The 15,954-nt window shown below is 37.2% G+C and overlaps 1 protein-coding gene across 3 annotated transcripts in view; it reads right to left on the reverse strand.

Moving 5' to 3' along the window:
• The window catches only part of LOC129776135 (dynein light chain 1, cytoplasmic), a 41,845-nt gene extending 26,147 nt beyond the window's left edge, over window positions 1-15,698 (reverse strand). The window contains exons 1-3 of one of the 3 annotated variants that reach the window (XM_055781571.1): window positions 15,221-15,698; window positions 14,877-15,142; window positions 8,172-8,277 (exon numbers count right to left, since the gene is read on the reverse strand). In XM_055781571.1, coding sequence (XP_055637546.1) covers window positions 8,172-8,227 — 56 coding nt within the window. In that variant the 5' untranslated portion in view covers window positions 8,228-8,277; window positions 14,877-15,142; window positions 15,221-15,698. Of the gene's footprint in view, window positions 1-7,569; window positions 7,865-8,171; window positions 8,278-14,876 lie in introns of those variants that run through there. The other 2 variants (XM_055781570.1, XM_055781572.1) reach the window with 2 other exon arrangements.
• Window positions 15,699-15,954: the final 256 nt, after the last annotated feature.

Genomic DNA, 15,954 nt, shown 5'->3' on the forward strand with positions numbered 1-15,954 from the left:
TGGGCTTGTAGAGTGCTCTCATAAATCAAGCCAGAAATGAAATTATATTCTTCGAGAGGAGGTAATTCATGAACCGACTCAATAGATTCAGAGATTATTTCTCGAAATTTCATCCAGTCGATATTTTTCGTTAAGTCATACGGAATATCAACTGTCTCACATGGATATGAGTCATTGGCAATAGATAAATGTATAGGAAGATGATCACTACCATGGGGGTCTTGGATTACCTTCCATATGCCATCCAATAATAAAGAAGAGGAGCAAATTGAGAGGTCTAGAACACTATCTCGTGCGGGGGGTTTTGCTATCCTAGTAGCTTCCCCAGTGTTTAGAGTCGTCAAATTATCGCACAGATCATAAATCAATGAGGCACGGGGATCCCCAACCCATTCCATGCGAATTGAAATCACTTAAAATCAAACGAGGACCTGGCAAGGCTTCGACAATATCTCTGAGCTGTTGACGGTAAACAGTTCTATGAGAAATATAAATTGAAGCAATAAAGATGTCTCTGCCCTTGATTTTTGTCTGACTTGCAACAACCTCAATTCCTGTCATCGGAGGGAAATGGACTCTATGAAAGGAGTGGCATATTCGGATCCCCAATAATACACCACCATACGTGTCATTATGATCTAGACGAATTATGTTGAAATCGAAGAAGTTCAATTCGTTCTCTGGAGAGAGCCACGTCTCACAAAGGGCGAACACATCACACTTCAAACTATGAATTAAGAATTTGAATGTGTCTAATTTAGGTAACAGGCTTCTGCAATTCCACTGTATAATAGTGATTGAATCTTTGGCCTGTTGTGCTGAATTATCCATCGAAAGATATGAACGCAGCGAGAAAAGCTAATTTTTCTTTAAAGAAGGTCTTTACTGCCGGGAGTAGGCATACAATGTGGGTCTTAAGAGGCTCACTAACGTTTAGAGCATTCAAAATGCTATCTACAAGAATCGAAAACGCCAACATTCCAGTTTGAGGCTGTTGTTCAGATTGCGAAAAAATGGATATTACTGCTGGAATTAGTTTGAGCAGGTTGGTTCAATTCAGGACTTTGGATACTAGGGGGTATTGATGGACTCTGGTTAAAAGAGAAAGCGCGTAGACCAGGAGGTACTGGTCTCGGTTCAATTGCTACGGGTTTCTTCGAAATTAGCGTTCTAGTTTGGGGGGTCACTAATGTGTTTAAGGACTCAGATGGGATGGACTGTCTTTGTCTTTTCTCACGGTTTCCATGTGAAGCCCAAAAGCTTCCTGCATTAGGAGCGTTTGCAACAGGTTCGTCATTGCGCAAAATAGCAAAATAATTTCCCTGTCTTAGGTAGAGACTTTTTCAAAATATCAGTGTAGGACTACTTAGAGCGTTCTTTCAAAGAACGCTTGATATGTTGCGCACTCTGTTTGTATGCTGGGCATACGGACAGGTCATGTGGAGCTTCACCGCAATTAATACATTTAATTTTCAGTTTCGGGCACTCCTCATCGGCATGTTCCTGTCCGCATTTACCACAACGTAATTTATTACAGCAAAAGCACATCGTGTGTCCAAATTGCTTACATTTAAGACAGTTCATGAGGCGCGAGATAAAAAGGCACACTGGTAAACGAATTGTATCAATGGCTACAATATCGGGAAGAGCTGAGCCGATAAAAGTGACCCGAAGAGTGCCCTAATGATACCTATTAATTTGATAACTTAAAATACTTAATCTAAAATGCACGTTAAATGCACGAGACATACTCGATACGGGTTCATTGTAACCGTAGTTTGTGCGAGAGTGAGGGAGGCAGAAAAATGTATGTGAATACAGGTTACGAAGGCGTATATTAAAATCGATCGACTGAAGAAGATCACCACAATCGCTACATCTCTATGTAGACTGAGCAAATCGAGTCCGTTCAATTTACAACGATCCTCATAGCTGGGTAGAATCAAAGGATCACTCCAGGGCAAGTTACGGAGGGCGAAACGGACGAATTTCCGCTGGATCGCCTCAATTCACCGGACACTATTTTGATAGTAGGGAGACCATACTATGCACGCAAGATGATAGCGCACTAGAGCACAATAAAGAGCTTTAATACAATGTGGGTCTTTGAATTGCTTGGTGATGCGAAAAATGAAACCTAACATCCTGGATGCCTTGATGATGATGTATGAGATATGGTTAAACGTTAGCTTTGAGTCTAGGACGATACCAAGATCCTTGCTAGTCACAACACGGTTCAAAGAGATATTGCGTATTTTATACTGTTACAGGCGATCGTTTCCGCGTGAACGATATGACTGAACACTTTGCTGGATTCAAACCCATTCTATTCGTTTCGCACCAATCAGAGAAAATATCGAGTTGTTGTTGTAGGAATATCGCATCATCAACACTATTCACAGTGTAGTACAATTTAAAATCGTCCGCATATGCAAGTTTGGGACACTTGAGACAAAGATTAATATCATTGAGGTAAAGCAGGAATCGAGATCACTTCCTTGAGGTCCGTACGATGTCACCCAAAAAGGAGATGAAACGGTGTCCCCGATTTTCACTGACATCACACGATCAGTCAAATATGAGTGTAACCAGTTCAAAAGAAAACTATGGAAACCTAAGCGTTGGAGTTTGGCGACAGCGATATCGTGATTGATTTTGTCGAACCCGGCCGAAAAATCTGTCTTGGTTACGAGACTGTAGAGAGCGGGCGATGAACGATGTATACAGCACCAAATTTGTAGAAGTAGACCTTCTGGGCACGAAACCGTGTTGTTGGTAGGAGGTGTGTGAGATAAAACCCAAAACTAATATTTCAAATAGTTTAGAGGTAGAACAAAGGAAAGCGATACCTCTATGATTTTCGACGTCCTTCTTGCTGCCTTTTTTTTCAAAAACAGAGTCAACGAATGAAAGTGGTGAGGATAATCGAGTTAAAAGGGAGCATTCACCGGGTACCTATTACTATTACATTGGTCAGATGAAGAATTAATTGAGGCCGTTTCGGTTTCTTATCCTCGTTAGATGAGAACTTCGCCCTCATTTTACATTGATTTCATTATAATAAATTTTATTACTGATCTATAGTCCACTTCTGCTGCGGTAGCGTTAATACGTAAATATCGATACATCTACGACTAGTCAAAGCGGTCATCAACAGGTACCTCACCTAAGGCCTTGAAATGACGTGTTTGGCCGGAGACAAGCTTCCAAAAACACTGGCGGCCATTTACAATCAGGCACTACGGACTAATGCCCGACATCTTCAAAGAAAAAAAAAACATTAAAATCGATTCTGCTTTTCAGTCGCTTCGCTTCGACTGTATATTTGTACACTCAAAAAATCCACATGTCACTGCTACGTGAAAATTCACGTAGAGTACGAAAAAAAATATTTTCAGCCTACTACACCTGACAAATGTAACAATCAAGTTGAGCATCAGTTACTTTTACTGCAGTTGCGTCATATCTTTTACATGACAATCACGTACTCTCTTGTATTCATTTTGACAGTTGCATTCTGCATTCATTCTGTGAAATAATCGAGTGTGGAGATGGCGTCTGTTAAAACAAATTGCAGGAGCTGCTAACAGATTGTGATATTACGCAACTATTATTAGATTATTCGATTGTATGACGACTCGAAACAAAATCAAATATCTGGGAAATATATAGTGCTGTTCGAGTTGATATCCTCTTGGGGAACACTAAATGTAAGTAGATATAAATTTTTGTAAACAAAAACAAACAATTAACTTTTCTGTCCTCTGTAGAAAATCCAACAAATTCCTGTGATTAATTTTTGAAATCCCAAGTGTTGATGATTCAACATCAACGGATGCTATTACTTCGGAATATGATATAATATCGTGCCCCAATTAAATGAGTAAACCAGCAACTGCAATCGGCATCACCTACCGCTACCATATATTAACTAGAACCGAGATTCAACTTGCGATTTTCAATTTTGTACCGTAATTGATTGAATTGAATGAGCCACACTATAGTTGAAGATTTGGTCAGGGTTTCAACATAAACGCGGCCTGCTTACGTAAATCATTCAGCAACTGGGTATTCTGATGCCATAGGAACTACATCGAGTACGAGTAGTAATTAGAGGAATTGTAAACGAACACTAATTGTCAGTTTGCGGAATGTGAGAATAGTTTAGAAGAAGCAGAACCATATTAAAGTGATCTAGGGGCTTCAAATACAGGTGCTTTTCCATCAATTTCAACGAACTCGTTGAATACTCCCCTGCCACTTCCACGCTTCCAACACACGACATCAGTGCTTTCAATGGGAAATCCTGTGAAATAAAGTGATTGCAAAAGTTGCTGATATACTTCGAAGAAGGAAGGGAAATGTTACAGCACGCCGCCAAAACTAGACTTTCCGAAGCCAAGCAGGTGAAGTTTTCAGGGACTATTGCTTTAACTGGTGAGATTTTCCTAGGGGCAAAAATTCTAATTTCAGATAACCAACAAAATAAACAAACCGAAGTATGCAAGAGTGAAACAGCCACAAAAGCAACAATCGATCTCCAATCTTCTAGGAATGTTGTTGCCCAAAAAGCTGCAAAATGGTTAATTCTGAATAGTTAACCATGATCTGTTGTCCTTAAAACGGTTGAAAATAAGCTACAAAGCACGCGAAGGCGACTTATTGTTACGAAAATGAATTATCAAAATTTTTACGACATATCCGTAATACAAGTATCAGCATGGTTTTCGACTAGTATAAGTTAGTATATAATCTGATTGTTTTAATGTGCATGCTGTTTCTTTACGCGTTCTATGCTTGTTACTTTTTGATCCAAAAACTTGTTTTAATTGCCTTAAAATTGCTTTAAGAACAGGCTATTGAAATCACACCAATTGGTATAAAAGCTCGAAAATCCACTCAGTTATACGACTGTACGTAACATACGTGCGTAACGATTGAGATACTATCGCTGGAATGAATGGATGTTTCGCTAACACAAACTTCAAAACCATGGAGCCTGGGAAAACTGGCATTGCAAAATAGATGCAAGTTGTGGGTAATTTTTACTCGTTTGCGTTTCTGCAAATCGGAATATATCCCTAACACGGATTTCAAAACCATAGAGCGTGGGAAATTGGCATTGCAATTGAGATGCAAGCTACGAGTACTTTTGTACTCGCTTGTATTTTTACAAATCGGAATGTGTTTTCCTAAAACAGATTCCGAAACCAATAAGTTGGGAAAATCGGCACTGCAGATCTTAGCAGTACTTTTATACTCTCATGCCTTTTTGCACTGCGGAATTCGTTTTGCTAACACGGTCTGCAAAAGCGGGTACAATTTCTACGCATACCGTTTGATGATTAGGCAAAATGTTGATAGCTATTTGCTGCGATGACCACTACCATAATGCATGAATTGACCTAAATTGGGACTTGTTTGCAATTGAATTCGTAAATTGTTTCATTCATTCACTAGTTTAATCAATACATACAAAAGATAGCTCTGCGCAGCAGCGATATCGTACCCAATAAGGAACATCCAAGGTGCGATTATTGCTAATTGAAAAAAAACACAAATGATTACTAAGCCAACGGCAGTCCTACGTCAACCTTGCGGTTATATCATAGGTATAACCCATCCATAGTTTTTTTGTTGAGTGCAGTTCTGTCCACTCCGGAATATGATCGATCATAGCAAATGCCGATTCATTTCCACTCTGGATTTCCGATTCACCTTTGATCGGTAACGCAATACGAAACCTTTTCCGCCATAGTTTGGAGAATTTTCAGAGGGTATTAAAAGCGTATTAAAATATTGTATTGTTTTTCAAATCCTTATCGATTATTCTGTATGTAGTGTCTAAATGACTTTCGAAGAGCTGACTTTCGTCATTCGTCCGAATACCGGATAGTGAACTACTACCCAGCCGGATACCGGATATTAGAAAAAATGAATTATTTCTCATTAACACAAGATACATCATATTTTTTCCAAATTAAATTAGTATTATCTCATAACATTATTTTATTAACACTATGACACTATGATATTTCGAATTGCCTCAACATGCGTGATAGATAATTATCCTTATAACTGGATTTGATAAATGAAAATATTATCTTTATAGATTCTGGTTCTATTTATGATGATGAACCCACGACTTTGCGTTGCAGCAACACAAGGATGAGAACCAAACCATGTACGCATAAAATCAGAACTTTTCGACCTAAAACAAAATTGTGCACGAGTGTGCGAGAAAGTGAATCAATCCAACAACGTGTATCAGCGCAGTGATCCAACAGAAGTGAATAAGGGAGAGAAGTAAAACAAATAATAAACAATCGTGGCGGAAAGTGCCCACCTTCAATACTACTACTGAATCGATTGCTTTCTCACTCTCGGATTGTGTGAGAGTGTGGAACGAAAAAAGTAATGACTAAATTACCCTTGCATGTTTCAACCCCGTTGCAAGTCTGAGGTTTCTCAGAGTTGAGATAGTCAATCCAGTCCTTTGCACTAAAAGGGGAAATCAGGTCGCCACAAACAACATTAGGTGAAGTTCACAAATTCTCATATCCACCGACATGCTTTGTGGATATAGGTCACAGGAGTAAAAGTGAACGAGGTCCATGCCGCATGCACCCCATAGTGACAACAGTTCAAGGATTAACAAAAAAAAGTGATCGAAATCATTATACATATTACGTTAATGGCTAATTGTTCGATAATTCCGGAGTGTATAGTAGTTTGATAACCATCTATTTCCAAGTTACAATCTTTGGGAGATGTTTTTGAAATGAATAGAGAATTGTGTAGGATAACCCAGTGTAAAAAAACTGAATTACATTAACTCGCATATTTATGTCATCTTTATATTTCGCGTTTCGTGTTTAGACACTTTGTGGTTCAAGCGTTTTATGCACATTGCAAATTTCGCAACTGTACAAAATCAAACTTTCTTGGACATCAAACCTGACAATTGTTTTCGCTAATTGAGCATAAGGCACTGATTAGGCCAAAAACAAATCAACAATTTAGTTCGTTCGTTTTTTATCTTTAGTATCATCATTTTCTAAATGCAGATTACAACAAAATTAATTTAATTGGCAAATTTGGCTTTCGTTTTTAATATCGGCCAACATCGATCGAATAACTTCAGAATTGGGATTATCGATAAAATAGCACATCTATCTGGCAACAATGAATACCAGAGACAGCGTGCAAACAAGCAATCCCAGCACACCGATAGGTGTTGAATAAAGCTAAGTACGCTAGCGCCAATTATGCCGGGAGTGACCTTGAAATTCCTGGTGAACAGGCTCTGCTGACTGGATCCTGATTTTATTTTTGTTCCCAAAATAAAAAAAGAAAATTAGCCGTTTCTATGACATCGCCATACCCGACAAGAATACTTCGTCACGAAGTGCGTTTGCTCGCTTCTCGTAAATTCGATGGCAATTTTTCGGTTTCGTAGCGGAATCGATAAATGAAATTTCACTTAAGGACGGAAAATTCCTCTTTTTGCTGTCCTTATTCCAGGGAAAAGCGATCCCTTCAAACACCCAGACAACCAGTCCCACTTACCTTGAGTACTGTCGCTAAACCGAATATTATCCTATTTGCACCAGTTTTTCCTTCGGCGGAAAAAAAATCACTTGCACCAATCGAACCGCTATCAATCCGTCTTCAGAGAAAAAAATTAAATAATCTCTCTGACGTTTACGATTTTACCAACGCGATTTCAATCCCGTCGCCCGTCGCCTACTTGCTGTATAGAAAATAAGAAACTTTGATAAAAATTTTCCGCTACTGATTTTCGCTGCTACTGCTTTGCTCCAAAACTCGGGCACTTTTGATATTCCTTACTGCGGTGTGTTTGCGCTACAAGGCCGTTTCTGCCAGGCAGTTTCTGGCAGCCGAACGTCGCATGAGAAAATAGCGGTATCGGACAGCAGAGGACGAATGAGGAAAGCAAAGCAATGATGTCGACAACATAGCTGGTCGAATTCAAACGTTGCACGACATAGCGACGCAACATGTTTTTGTTGCCAAATATTAGGGAAACCATAGTAAAATTGTAATATAGTGAACATTTTCAACGAGCGAATTGCGAGGAAAATAAGGATGCATAATCTATCCAAATATTTGTCTGTACGAAGCATCCCAACGTGATATAAATAACTTACCAACGTATTTTGATTTTAATGTGCTCGGAAAAGGTTGCCTTGACGGTATTGCTCATGAAGTCATAGTTTCAGCTGAGTTAAGATAAAACGACGTTTGGCAGTTTCGCTGTATAAATGAAATAACAATAGACCTGAATTAATTTTAAAAATGAAATGAATTGTATATTTTCATATTGGAATAATTTTACGTAACACAATTACATAAAAGACATACTCATGTGCAATATGAAAAATAATACAAATACGATTACTAGTACGGCCAATTCAAGCCTAACATCAATGGGTCCGACGAAGACTATTAGTTTCAACACAAAAATATTCTTTCAAATCTGATACATATCAGACTAACAAAGTACTCGTTTCTTCATATTCAATATATAACACCTGAAACGAAAATATAGTTAGTTAGTTAAGATAGGATAGTAAATTTTTTTATTCAACCCATTCATTTGCATACAGATGAATGCATGGTTAACTTTCTTCCAATCCGTTTGAATTGAATTCATTTAGAAAACTTCTGAACCTGTCACCACTATTCCGTATATGTTGTATATGTTGTATTCTGTAATCCAATCTTGTCAAATTCGATCGAGTGTGTTCTATATGTGTTCTAAGTGATAAAATAACACATTTTCCGCAAGTGGTGAAAAAATCATGAACAAAAATTGCGTCTGATAATGATTTCATGTGATTGATAACGTTTCAACAGGCGTGCTAGAAAAAATATAGGAAAATAGTTGAGTAAGGGTGAGGACTACGTCTTTAAATGATTTCAATAACATCAAACAATAATTTTCATTCAAATTTCAACAATTCAAAATTACATTCGGGCCTGTTAATGTGATAGACAGTGAATAACTTCACGATTACGGATTAATTATTTTGTCAATGTTGTGTGTAAAGGCAATTTTTGCATATGTCGATTGGATTGGAATCCTGGACGGATTGTAGAATGCAAAAATCGATCTCGATCGAATTACGAAGTTTCATATCCGATCGGGTCCCGGAATATGGACGTATAAATCGATTGAGCCAGAACTCAGTTCACTTTTTATAGAAATCAAAATATATAATCTAGGTTTTGTGGAATACATTTCAAAAAAAGATAACTAAGAATGTATATTACAGTGAGATCACCCATATTGTATTTTATAAACATCATGGTACATCACTCAATACATTATCAGTTTGGCTCATTAGGCGAATTTATAATTATTTTTATAGAAGAAAATAATAAAGATGGTATGAGAATGTATATTACAGTGAGATCACCCATATTGTATTTTATAAACATCATGATACATCACTCAATACATTATCAGTTTGGCTCATTAGGCGAATTTATAATTATTTTTATAGAAGAAAATAATAAAGATGTTTGTGCTGGACGAGTTATCTTGAAGACAATTAAAGGTTAGGATATATATAGCATCAAACTGAACCAATAAGCAAAATAATAGAAAAATAAAAAAGGACTAGTTTTGTTACAGACAAAGAAATTTTACCAAATGAACAAATTGAAGCATTACGTAAAAATCCTTCACCGATCGGAAATTGAAGTAACCTTTCTAACCTCTCAATCGATAAACAATTCAGTTCTTCTGCTTCACAGACATTTTTTTTTATCCAAAATATATATTTTTATTAAGGCTCATATGGCGTCAACCTGACGGGGCCGGGAGTTCAATATTTCGACAATGTTTGCCTTATAACTATGTTAGTAATATGTAACCGATTACTCGCGGTTGGCTCGAGGTTAGTATTACAAGTGTTTTCGTAATTGTGATGTTGCTGTCTTCAATGATCTGTACCTGTGCCCGACACGGGATACTTCCTATTGAGATGCAGCTGACCATTAATCAGCAACGCCCCCCTAGTCTGTACCCCATATCTAGCGTGGTGCGTCTTCTCGAGGAATCCAGGATAGAATGGTCACTAGCCGGCGCAATCATCAGCTCGTGTAGAGTTGTCATGAGCGGTACAACCTTTGGCTTTTGTTGAATCATCAGTGGACTGCACAACCTTTGGCCCGTGTATCTGTAAAGAGTGTGTGTATGTATTGCCGCGACTAAGTAAAAGTTTATAGATCGGATAGGAGGGATACGAAACAGGGACACAACGAAGGAAACATCATTAAACGTTGACATCGGCGTTTCTGAGGAACAGGTATAGATGAAGCAGAAGATCAGGATCACGGCTACCTAAGATATCCCGGACGGGGATATCCGATTGTCTGCCTTTTGCTCTCAGTGCTCTAGAGAGCTGAGAGCGAGCAGCGTTCACAGACATTGATATGGTTACCTGAAATTGTTAATCCATGTATGCTGTACTGCAGCAAGTTATGAGTGGAATAACTTATGCAAGTTATGCAAGTTATGAGTGGAATAACAATTTCAGGGATGAGACGTTTGAATTTGTTGAGATGTGTGCCTCAAAAAATGCTAGATGACATGGTAAAAATTTCAGAGGCAGCCATTTGTAGTTTTCAACGACCTTGTCCTTAAAAAATATATATTGAAAAATTAATTTTCTCTTATTCCATCTTTATTCAAGTAATTGTTGGTTGCCTTTTAAAATAATGCAAACTATATCTCAATTCATGATAAACAACATTGTTTTCGGAAATGTTTCGTCACAGATTTATTCATCCAAGCACGTCTGCAGCGCACCAATACGAATCTTTCTGACGTGCTCCATATCAGCCATCTCGAAGTGTTTGTCCTCAGCCCATTCGTTTACCCGGGAAAGTTCTAGAGTGACTTGGTGGGTGCGGGTCAATGCTGGACCTGAAAGTATAATGTTCACCAACATCGAATCTTCGTCCCCTCGTTTATCCAAGAAATGTTCGTCATCTCCTTCTTCCTCTATGTCGTCGCAGCCTTTGTCGTCCTTATTCAGTACCAGAGCGATGATTTTCGCGTCTGAGTATTCATCAACGCAAAATACTTCCTCGGGGTATTCCGTTGTTTCCACTGTGTCGAAGTCCACTTGGGAATTGAACAATATACGCAAAGGAACGTCGTCTTCCTGCAGCAGTTCCAACTATCCAGACTATATTTTTTCCAAGATCGTTGAATCACCATTTGGCGGTAGAAACTTTACCTCTATCAAGTCGTCATCCGAAATCAGCTCATGTTTGAAATGATGGACCGTATAATTGTCATGAAGAAGAACGGCATTTGGTTCGATTCCCACTCTACTGGAAAATTTTCGAATATTTGGTACGAAAGACTCGTGAAACCACTTCTGAAATATGTCGCCGGTCGTCCATGCATTTTTCGAAGCAGTATATTCAACAGAAGTTTGAATGTTCTTGAAAGCCCTGAGGGTTCTTAGTTTTTCCAATTATAAACATAGGCAATTTGTGAATACCCGTAGCATTTACGCATGGCATAAAGGTTATTCTATATTTTGTCATCCTTAGCCCCGGAGCAGTAGACTCTTCGGTGTATACCATGGTGTACCCGAGGAGAGCAAAAACTAAAATATTCGCTTCATATAATTTTGTATTGATCCCAAAATATTTTTAACCACTAAAAAGTTTTAAAAAAGTTATGAAAAGAACCGTTCGATTTTGGCAACACAAAATATTCGGGCGTGTTGCCAAAATCGAACGGGGTCTTTATAACACACTAGCTGACCCGGCATAGAATAAAGAAAAATACGGAAAATATGATAGAATAAAGACACTTCTGCAACACAATCAATTCTCAATAGATAATATCAAAAAATGAGGATCAAACTAAATTAGTGAATTTTTTTTTATCCCATTTATTTATTTAAGGCTCATTAGCATTTTAGCTGTAACAGAGCCGAATTTTAATCATGTACATGTCACATGGTTATCATATCTATAATTAGCACATTACACAGTTGCCATTCGCCAGTATTCCTTCTATTCCATTACATATGGTACATTCACACAGTAGCCATTTAGGCGTAAGGGTATTCTTTCTGTTCTTCCATTATCCAGTTGGACCACCGGACAGCGGAGACAGTTGTTTGATCATTGTTGAGTTATTTATAGAACAGTAGCCCGATGTGTCTGGCAGAGCAGAGCAGTTGTATGGATGAATCGATCTTATTTCGACCGTGGATCGATCTCCATCGCTGATGATTGTTGCGTGGACGTAGCTATTCTGTAACAACACAAAGATGGTCAATGAGGGCCCTGAGTTTTGAACTCACGATCGATCGCTTACTAAGCGAACGCGCAACCAATGTGGCTACGGAGACCCCCAAATTAGTGAATTGAATGAATTAGTTTTAGTTTCGATGTTTGACAATGCTTCTTCTTCTTTTTAAATGACACTAACGTTCCTAGAGAAACTTCACCTTCTCAATGTAGTACTACTTGCGTCATTTTCATTAGTACTTAGTTGAGATTGCTATGCCAAATTACACGCCTTGAATGCATTCTGAGTGGTAGGCTCTAGAATACGCGTAACCACCAGGTTTACCATAACTACTTTAGAAATCAAGAATCTGAAACCACAGATTACACATTTTTTGGGTTTCATACGGAATATACAGATTTCTAAAAATGATGTTTCAATATTAGTTATAACTTGATGTCAATAATATTTTTCCGCTTCTCAGCTATTTTATTTAATTAGCCTTTGAATCAGCTGTAATAAGAGTTTCTGTTTTTGACATTTACATGTATCGCAATATCCTGCTTTCTCATGTTCATGAGGCAAAAATTTTTGAAAAAAATCTAGCGTTGTATTGAATAACTAATTATTCGTTTCTTACTAAGTCACAGTGAATGTGAATTTTGAAATGACTTTTAAAGTTCTTGTTTTAAGGATTAAAATATCTTAACCATCGACACGTTTTGACGTAGGATTGCGTTTCCGATACATATAGAGGGCAAAAGCTAAAAAAAAAAATCGAACGTGTCACAAAAAGTTTCCAATTTTGAGAGCTTTTTGCTCAGACATTTCATGATGGATTCATGCTATTTTTGTACCAATCGATTTATACACTCTCTAAGAATCTATTGCAATATAATTAAAATTACCAACTATTCGAATGTTAAAATAGCACAGAAAATAGTGTTTTTAATTTCCAAAATATTTCCCATATTGCGTATACCGCAAGGTGTAATCTAAAACATATTATAACATTGGTATACTTTCTAGGAAAATAAATTGCCTTCTACATTTTTGCATTATACAACCCAAAGCGAATAAATGACATTAATTCAATTCAGGAAATATAGAAGCACAATCCATTCACAATACTGAGTTGTCCACATCATGATGGTTCTCACTGAAAAAAATTACTGTTTTTGAACTACGTTTTGCTATTGCTTATCTAGTTGAACTAGAAAAACTGATACACCCGAACTCACGCAGCTCAATTTGGGAACCAGAATAATTTATGCTCATAACAATAAATAAAATCAAAGGTAGCAAGATCAAACTTTAAAGATTTTGGACAGCATCTGAGAAAGCCACATAAAATTTACGCCGGTTTTGAACCTGTATCTGTGTTTAGGTGTCATCCGCCGAATCGTCGAATAGTTGAACGACGAATAACTTCAACATGTCGAACCAATGATAACTATGGCAATCAATGATACTAAAGCTAAGATTTTGCCTCAAAAATGGACTTATAAATTCAATACAGATATCAATACAGATTATTTGATAAAAAAAAACTAAGATTAAAAGATTTTTAATACCAAAAACACAGATTTTATTATGGCAACCCTGGTCACCACAGTGCAAGACGGAGGAAATTTTTTTGACGAATATTTCCTCCGACCAGAATGGGAATCGAGCCCAAACAACCAGGCATGTTAGGTTTGACGTTAACCACTCGACCACGGGAGCACAATGCTGCAAAACGAATATACTAGGTGCATTTCGGAGTAAACAGGAACTCTAAAAAAATGGAAATTTAAGTAGAACCTGTTGGTGTTACATTCCTGCCAAAATTTCGAAAATCACAGACAATTAGAAGTCGAGCTAAAGTGATTCCATGTTTTGCCGCTAGTCATAATATTGTGTAGGATACATCGGTTCAATATATCGAATTTTATGAATGGAATTTCGTAGTTCGTTATTCAGTTAACTCAGTGCGAAATGAAGCATATTTTAAATGTTCTATCAATATATTGATAGACAACATATGGAACTTATTAGTCTTTGAGCCATCATTATCCTTATCATGAATAATTAAATTAAAGTGTTATGCCAACTAAAAAACTAACAATGTGTTTTCTCGTCGTTTAAGAAGGAAGGAAGGTATTGAATTAGAGAGACTTTAAACTCTGAGAGTTCATTCGTCTCTTAGGGTCGTTTAAGATTGTTTGACAATTGTTAAATATTACCTTAACGAGGTCAATAATTGTAAATAATTATATGTACCTTTTCGAAGAAGTTCTGTTTCTTGTGATATTTCTGGTTTAATAGAAAATTTATAGTACTTCTCTTACCACTTTTTCATAAAAAAGGAAATATTAATTTTGTATACAATTTATAAGTTTCTGAGAAAAATTGTACGAATTAATTTTCATTAAAAATACCCCAATATTCATTTTGTATCGATTCATATGATTGTGAGGAAAATTAAACGGTATAGTTGTAAAATGTTTAAACTCTTGGTAAACCAATTGAAATGCATAGTATAACTGTGATGGTGCCAACAATTCGATTTGAATAAACTGTAGTGCGGTGGTTCTTATTTAAATCTTACCTTTCTATAAATGTAGGTAGGTTATTTATGCATCTACGCAGGCAAACAATAACAAACGGACGGCCTTGGAAGTGTGAGAGTGAACAGAATGGTATAAATTTTGATAAAGTCACGCATACAGTTTCCCTGCAGGGTATATTCTATTTTGATGAAATTTGGAAACACGCGGATTTTGTGACATATCATGAAACAGCTGAATGGTAAGGACGAGTGGCAATCGACGATAGAGAATAATTTGAATATTCTCTTCACTGTTCCGCTGAATGCTGCAGAGAAGATAATTGATGAAGAACTGGAGGTCAATGTGGAGCTGCTCTAGTTGCAAGTAAAACAGATGATTTTACTCTCTTTTTTGCTCTGGGCTCTCCACGTGTCCTCACCCGGCGGCTCTACGTTTCACGTGTGATGTACCACTGAGATGTAATACTTTTAAGTATTCTTCACTTCCTGATATCACAGACACTACTTTTTTTTCTAACTTTATTTGCATCAGGATTACTATTATAGTTCAACGCACTGATTTATCATGATAACAACAAATGTTAGATTGGCAGTGTTGGAATAAGCACTTCTCGAAGTATTTAAGAAAACATTCCAAATTCCAAATCAATCAACACAACATTTTATATCCGTTTTTTTCATAATTGGGCCTATTCACTTCCTGCTAAGGTTGACCGATAATAATATGTTAATTCTTGGATAGTTGTCGCTACTTGGGTTGCACTACAGGTCGATGTATTGTTGATCGATATTCTAAAGTATATACGGAACGAGATTTAATACTTGCGGGATCATCATATGATGGAAATTCAATAACGAAGGATGTCTGATACTAATGTACACCCCACTGTCAGAAGTAGCAGCGAAAACATTCGAAACTCAGAATGGGAGTAGGGTCGGAGAGGAAACAATTCCTAGACACCTGTGAGAGAATTTAGCACTTCTTTTCATGTGAGCGTAATGAGATTTTTCTGTGAAGATACATCTTGCTGAAGAACCCAAATAAGAATTGACATATCCTACAGCCAGGGTGATATAAGGATAAAGGAGCGAATACGGCTTGAAACGCGATTATGTT

Source organism: Toxorhynchites rutilus, chromosome 3, assembly GCF_029784135.1.
Source record: "Toxorhynchites rutilus septentrionalis strain SRP chromosome 3, ASM2978413v1, whole genome shotgun sequence".
In the NCBI taxonomy this organism is placed as follows: domain Eukaryota; kingdom Metazoa; phylum Arthropoda; class Insecta; order Diptera; family Culicidae; genus Toxorhynchites; species Toxorhynchites rutilus.